Genomic DNA, 8,403 nt, shown 5'->3' with positions numbered 1-8,403 from the left:
GTCTGTATATACATATAGGTCTGTATATACATTTAGGTCTGTATAATACATGTAGGTCTGTATAATACATTTAGGTCTGTATATACATATAGGTCTGTATAATACATTTAGGTCTGTATAATACATGTAGGTCTGTATATACATTTAGGTCTGTATAATACATATAGGTCTGTATATACATTTAGGTCTGTATAATACATGTAGGTCTGTATAATACATTTAGGTCTGTATATACATATAGGTCTGTATATACATTTAGGTCTGTATAATACATGTAGGTCTGTATATACATTTAGGTCTGTATATACATATAGGTCTGTATATACATTTAGGTCTGTATAATACATGTAGGTCTGTATATACATTTAGGTCTGTATAATACATGTAGGTCTGTATAATACATTTAGGTCTGTATATACATATAGGTCTGTATATACATTTAGGTCTGTATAATACATGTAGGTCTGTATATACATTTAGGTCTGTATAATACATATAGGTCTGTATATACATGTAGGTCTGTATAATACATGTAGGTCTGTACAATACATGTAGGTCTGTACAATACATGTAGGTCTGTTAAATACATGTACGTCTGTACAATACATATAGGTCTGTATATACATTTAGGTCTGTATAATACATGTAGGTCTGTATATACATTTAGGTCTGTATAATACATATAGGTCTGTAGATTACATGTAGGTCTGTAAAATACATGTACATGTGTACAGGTCTGTAAAATACATGTACAGGTCTGTAAAATACATGTACAGGTCTGTAAAATACATGTACAGGTCTGTAAAATACATGTACAGGTCTGTAAAATACATTTACAGGTCTGTAAAAACATGTACAGGTCTGTAAAATACATGTTCAGGTCTATAAAATACATGTACAGGTCTGTAAAATACTAGTGGGTCTGTAAAAAGTTAAGCTGATTCCATCACTGATCCAACAGAAACAAAATCGTTTAAACCCTAAATAATGTGCTTAATTATTTGTAAGTCAACATTTGGATTTTCTTTTAATAAATAAAATAGGTCCTTCGTCTTTAACAATATATATGAGTTTGTATCAAATTGGAAGAATTCATTGCAATGTATATCAGTGGCGGATCCAGAGGGGGGGTTCCGGGGGTCCGCACCCCCCCTTTATTTTGGCCGATCAATGCATTTGAATCGGGACATATGTTTGCACCCCCCCCTGCACCCCCCCTTTGCCCTGGGCTAGCACCCCCCCTTTCGAAAATTCCTGCATCCGCCACTGGTATATTCATGCGATTTTTAACCAATCAAGATTTGTTCAGTGATAAATTTTAGTTCTGCAATGGGTTGTGTTTCATCAAACCTCACTCGATTGAAATAAATTAGATCTTAGGAAGATAATTACGAGACACAATCCAACAATCCACAAATGCGAGGAAAATTCAAGAAACTGAAAATAACAGAAAAATCAATAGGATAAAAGCACCTCAAGTCATTGTACTTTAGTTCAGAAAACCTTACCTCACTTGTTCAACAAACTTAATCAAATAATTTATTTAATAAAACTGTATAATCATGATTCACAGACCATTAGCGAATATCAAACTTTATTTGACCTTATTACCAAGGAACCTATAAGTAAAATGGGACATTTCATTGCCTTCTTATGTCTGAAACTGTCCGCAGGCCGTACATAAAACACAAGACGTACATACCGAACGCCTTTATGAAAAGGAGGTGTATTGTTTAACCGTTATATAATTGAATAATAAATTGTAAAGTGACATACACAATTGCAAGTCTGCATTTTAATTTTATTAATGAATCATATCCCAAATGATATAATTCCTGTGTTTTTTTGCAACTACAGCGAAACCGAACACAACACTAAAACAAACAAAAATAATGCTTCTAGTGCATGGTTTAAGCTGAACGTTTCTTTCCGTGATTTTTTTTTTAACTTTCCCGTTGATTATATTTTTTTTCTATATCTAGTTTTAAACATAACATTAACTTCATGTATACCTAGTTTTAAACATAACAATATATACATGTAAGCCTAGTTTTAAACTTATTCTATTTATACCCAGTTTAAGACATTTTACATTATTTATACCTAGTTTTATTGAAACATAACATTATTCATAAATGTCCTAGCCCCAATGTATAAAAAAAAGTTTATAGGTCAGAAAGTACTGCCTACGACACGGAGTCTTGGCTCACATCAAACAGCAAACTATACAGAGCCCCTATTAAGAATAGCGTAAAAACATTCACACCCGAAATCCAAAGGTCTAATCTATATAAAAAACGAAAAACACCTATGAGCCACACTAACAAACGACTGGCTCCTGGCTTAGGCTAGATGCATAAAAATGCAGCGGGTTTAAACGTATTAATAGGCGCCAACCTTCACCCTAACCTGAGCCAGTAGTGTAACACTACAAGCCTTGATAGCATGTCTATATACATTTTTTGATTTTTTTTCCTCTTCAAACTTAGCGATTACGTCTAAATCTCATAAATCATACACACAATCAGATTATCAACAGTGTGTATTACTTGCATCGTAATGTATTATTTCTAAACTAATAATACTTTTGTTAGCTTATATATATAAACATGACGTTTAAGTATCTATTATAATTTATAAGCAGGACTTGAGGACACACTCTTTACCACTAAATTGCATTAACTATATGAACCGTATCAAACTCCGATCAGGTTTCATGAAATGGCGAAAAAAATAAAATTTAAAGTTTCATTACAATATACATATATAATGAGTGTCTACAACGTTAAGGAATGTCAACCTGTTCATGAAAATCACCATCCCACCAGCCTTCATAAGATGTTTAATTCCTCGATTATAAGCAACCTCGAAAGTTAACTTCTTCTAGTATCTAGATCCCGTTTATACAATCCGTTACATATATAAATCGTTTAATGATTCTAGCAACTTCCGTAAACCATACTCCATCGTAATCAATTGAATTACACTAGTTCAATAACAAGAGTTTGATGAATATGGAACATGCAAGAGTTCATTGATTGCGTAAAGATACTTTGCAATGTTTCGTCACTTTTGTAAAATACAAGCATGTGAATAAAGGAAAGCATGTACATTTATCTTCAGATACAAATAAAGATATTTTATGCACTGTTTGTATCGATGAATTCAAATATATGCATCTTTGTCTATGTCAGTAATGGAAATATGAAATGTGTGCATTTGATTTATTTGAACAAGGGCTGTATAACAAACACTTTGCACATTAAAAAGGCGGTCTACCACTGAAAGGAGCTAAATTCGACTTTACTAGAGGATCCTTCTTATTGTTTCAATGTGCGTCTTGTTCCGAAAAAAAACCTATCTTTATATTTCCAATGTGACCATAAATAGATAGGTTGTAATCTAATACAAGGGGTCAATCAGCCAGAAACCTCGAATAACGGGCTGACGGACGAATGGATCGACGGGAAGACGGGATAAAAACTATACAAATATATGGCCCCATTACTTCGAATCTAGCAGCAATTTGTAGTCAAATGCACGTTTTAGCCAAATATGTATTTCCACGTTCATATATACATGCATATAAGCACCCGAATGTCCACGTGACTGGGGCTTTATGTTCTCCTAATTTAATATCTCTTATAAGAACGGGAACGGTAACACATGAACACCAACCAACAAAGTTATACAATTTCTCGTTAGAATGGTAACACATGTACATCAACCAACAAAGTTATATAATTTCTCGTTAGAATGGTAACACATGTGCATCAACCTGTTTTGATAGAAACGTCGTATAAGCGATATGATATATGTATACAAATTCAAAATATGTCATTAAAATATAAACATTTACGCATTTATGTACATGAAGGGAGGCTTAGTGAAAATTTAAAAATGAACTTCAGAACTGTAAACATGTTGGTATAATTTAGATCCATATTTGTATACTTTCGCTCTCCACTTAATAAAATCGTCGTAAATATTTATAGAGACTTCAGTTAAACGTAATAAAGAGGTATGGTGAATGTCCACTGTATTTGTATCTCTATAATCACAAACAATAAATGCCAAATGTCATTGGAACTGGAAATAAGTTTACAAATTTGTTAATGTCCCATCCGAAGCCCTTACACAGATTTACTTCGTGAGCGGGTTTATCTCGCTGTGTTAAAGACCCATTGGTGGTTTTGTGCTGTTTCTGTTCTTTGATCTCTTTTTTTAAATCCCTGCTTGCATTCACAATTTTATATATTAGAAACATGTACATGACTTTTATTTTACGTATTTTTCCCTGATTGAAAATTGTCTTCCATGCAAAAACGTTGACGGTAGTTACATTTTATACAAAATTGCGTAATTTTACACGTTCTCATTTTTGCATCAAATGGTATTTTTCATTCACTCCGTCTCTCAGCAATTATCGCCAATATGAAATACTTTGTATCCGAGTTAGCCACAATTTGTGAAATTGCGTTTTTGAGCTTTCTTCAGATATAGTTATCAGAATATGTGGTATGAGTGCCAATGGGACAACTCTCCATCCAAGTCACAATTTATAAAAGTAAACCATCATAGTTAGTTTAGTTTAAACATATTTTATTGTTCAAAATGACAAAAGGATCAGACACAAGTTATAGGTAAAGTACGGTCTTCGGCACGGAGCCTTGGCTCACATCGTTAAACACTAAAACAAACCATAAAGAGCCCATAAGAAATAATTGTATAAAACCATTCAAACGGGAAAACCAAAGGTCTAATTTACTAGTAAATAAATTTAAAAAAAACGAGTAACGAGGGACACTTATGGGCCACATCAACAATTAAACAGCAACTACTGAACATCAGATTCCTGAGTTAGGACAAGTTCAAACTATTGCAGCGGGTTTAAACGTTATAATGGCATCAAACCTTTACCCTTATCTGAAACAATAGTGCAACACAACAACATAGATAGACACACTATAACATATCAATTGAAATGGCTCAACTCAACCAAAAGACATATTAACACAAGTGAACAAAAACTAAACGAATACATTTGATCTATGATACAATGTATATTTTGGTAATTTCTTTAAAAAGTAAATCAACTTTTTGTTAGCCCTCGAAAAACACACATGGAGCTATTATACTGAGAATTTACGTTCTGATTTAAACACGTTTTTAAAAAGGTCCAAGTTGGAAATAAATTCTAGGGAATTGATCATATAAGACATGTATGTATTAAGCTATGAAAAGAACCCATCTAGATTACGCAAGTTTGGTCTCGTCACAATAGAAAACACACATATTTACAAGATAGATGGAGTTAATAGCAGCTACATGTATCAGGCCTCAAAGATTTAAGTTAACCATAGAGATTGACTAACTTGGTTTATCTCTACCATCATACAGGAGAATAAAAGGATGAGAAACTGTTAAAATCGTAAATGGCGACTATACGAAAACAATATATTTTTAATTGACAAAGGACTAACAAATGTTGACCAAAAGTTTATCCACAACATTCTAAAACACTCATTATCTGCAAGAATAGCCAAAACTTGGAATAAACTGTCATCTACAATAATTAAAGCCTCCCTCCATAAATTCATTTAAAAATCTGCTAAGACAATTGCAAGCATCAGTTACACGAAGAGATATTCTTCAATTATTATATACGTCGAATACCCGTAGCCAGGGGGTCGAGGGGTTCGGACGACCCCCCTTGAAAACAAATAAGCACTGTTACAGTCAATGTTCTGTTCGAATTGTGACTGTTAAAGTCGAGTTTGTGAGTCCAACGAACCCCCTTTGGAATTACAAATAGAATATGTACTTAAAGCTAACATGCAATTTATAAGTGATATTCGGATAAAGAAAGTGGTATTCTTTCTCAATAAAACAATGTCAAATGTCATGTATAATGACCCCAACTCGCTGTAATGTTATTTGATTTACATGAATAAGTTTTGGACCACTGTGGATAGAAAAGGTTTAAAATGGTATTGATGAAGTAATATTGTTTCTTTAATGTCCAGGTGCAAATATTTCACGCATACTCTTGAAGAAAGGTTGACCATATATTTTTGTATACCATTATCAAAATTGTTTTTGCTTTAACAAACATTTTTGTATACCCTAGTTTTTGCTTTAACAAGTCCCTTGAGTTGATAGTCTTTAGTGTATTCTTTGAAAGTATGATATAATACGATGTCTTGTCAATATTTGGAAATAAAACAAGACCAGGGGGCTTACCTGTCATAGTTGTACAAGATTATAAACATGTCATCACTGTACGTTCTTCTAGAACTTCCCCTGACGGATTCTCACATACTTCGCCCTCTAGACTTGTACTATCTATCGTATTCACACCGTCTTTGATCCCTTCTTGATCTTGCTCGTGAAAACCAGACTCAGAACTTTCATCATCTGAGTCACCGTTTAAACAGAATTGTACATCACTATTCAATTTTAATTCGTCTATATTGTTTCCGATTTCTAGGTCTATAACACGATTACTAAGAGAATCCACATCAATTGGTTTGCCCCCCAAGTCTAATGCTCTAACCGTGGGTGATTGTGGTTCTTCTTCGTCGAGCATGTCATCTTCCTCGTCGATTTCTGCTAATTCTTCATCAATTGGGTCCTCCCATATGTCACCCAGTTTGGGTGCCGTGTTTGATTTTGAAATTGGTGGTTTGAATTTTTGTCCTGTGCTCAAAAACTTAGTCCTTTTAGGCAGAATTTCACCGGACTGAGGTAATGAATTAGTTCTTTGCAACACTAACCGTGAATTCTGTTTCCGTGTTTTTTCTCTGCAAAATTCCTTTAAGGCAAATTTAAGTTTCTCGTGTAATTGAACTGCAAGTGCCTTCGCCTTTGCCTCGGTTTTGCATAAAACTGCATGACATCGTAGTTCTACTTTCATTTTCTTACCTTCATGTCTATAAACCCAGACAAATAATCTGGGATATTTTGGGTGAGCAATACAATAGGAAATACGATGAGCACGGTATTCAGTGATCCCCTGCTCTTTAGTGAAGGCACTCAGTCCAGAACTCGTGATTGTCAACTTCATTTCTAAACCAGGATGTGAACTTCGCGTATAATTATTCCAGATAATTGTTACTGGCTTGTCAACACAACCCTCTCCTTTCATCATAGCGGTTTGTACATTCCCAAGATATCGAACTTTAAATGTAGGTTCTTTATCACTTATTGCCAAACTCTTTTTCCAGTTAAAAAGACTCATTTTGATGTTTACAGTTTTCGCTTAAATCCTCATAAATAAATATCATAAGCCGAATTCCTATTCATCTTGAATGTTCCCATTATGATCTTTTGATCAGTAGACTACCGGTGAACATAAGTAAAATAGGTAATGAATTAACGTCACTGACCTTAATCTTTACGCCCCAGTCCACTTAGGTATTTTACCTGTGTGGAGGTCAAAGATGCATTCATTAACAAATTTCTTGTATCCTTCAACTTCCTTGTGAACATAGAAATGTATGTTTTTTCTTCTTCTGTTTACGTTCCTCCTACCCAAACATGGTCAATTTCAACTGTCAATTATGTGTAATACATTTCGCACACCTTTACAGGTGGTAATGATTTACGGTCACGTGGTATAACATAGGTAAATCGATTGGTTTTATAAAAACTATTACCTCTGTAGATATGAACTTTGTTTAAAACGACAATAATTGAATTATTCGCTGAAAATTGTCACCTCTTTACTGTCTGAGTGGTGAAATTTATTAATTTCATAGTTTTGATTTTAAATATTTTAAAAGATATTGACAAATTCATTTTATTTTCATTCGAGATGATTAAAGCTGAACAACATGAACATCATGTTAAGCCTTTCCAATTATGACAGAAATTTATATTTAACTCTAAAATCCGATTACATTTCATTAGCCAACGCCTCGAAAAAATAGAATAGATAAGATATGGCATAAAAATAATGAGAATTAATAATTCCTGGTATTAAAATTAGTTGACATCATAAGTTGTTGACGAATTCTGTAGGAAATAAGAAGGATTAAAATGAGATGTGGGGTATGCGTCTAAGACCCACCAACCCAACGACACAAATTACTAACGATGACATGTAGATGTTAATATAGATAACCTTATAATATCAAGCTCTAAATCTCTACAGTTTAAAAATGTGAAAATCTAAAGGAGACTTGCAACGATAACAATACAATATTTTATAATCTACAGAAATACAAATAATCCTGATCTGTTATGGAAGAAGTTGAGTAGAAGATACAAAACGAAGGCAAAACAATCTTCCTTCAGTACCCAAATCTTCAAAAAACGAAAGACAACTTCAACATCGAAATCTCTAAATATAGAAAGACAACAGCTGAAGAAAGCAATTTTCTGATCTCTTCAATATATATG

At 33.4% G+C, this 8,403-nt stretch overlaps 1 protein-coding gene across 1 annotated transcript; it reads right to left on the bottom strand.

Annotated features, from left to right (window-relative positions):
* Positions 1-6,243: 6,243 nt before the first annotated feature.
* On the bottom strand, positions 6,244-7,624 carry LOC134712890 (protein FAM43A-like). The gene has a single exon (XM_063574885.1). It carries the CDS (start codon positions 7,238-7,240, stop codon positions 6,263-6,265), a length of 978 nt encoding a protein of 325 aa, XP_063430955.1. The 5' UTR covers positions 7,241-7,624; the 3' UTR covers positions 6,244-6,262.
* Positions 7,625-8,403: the final 779 nt, after the last annotated feature.

Source organism: Mytilus trossulus, chromosome 3 (genome assembly GCF_036588685.1).
Source record: "Mytilus trossulus isolate FHL-02 chromosome 3, PNRI_Mtr1.1.1.hap1, whole genome shotgun sequence".
In the NCBI taxonomy this organism is placed as follows: Eukaryota; Metazoa; Mollusca; class Bivalvia; order Mytilida; family Mytilidae; genus Mytilus; species Mytilus trossulus.
Note: the sequence above shows the minus strand (reverse complement) of the source record. Positions and strands in the feature narration are given on the sequence as shown.

Bases quoted from the DNA above. Each gene is read 5' to 3' on its own strand.
- LOC134712890 (XM_063574885.1), bottom strand. From the start codon at position 7,240: ATGAGTCTTTTTAACTGGAAAAAGAGTTTGGCAATAAGTGATAAAGAA.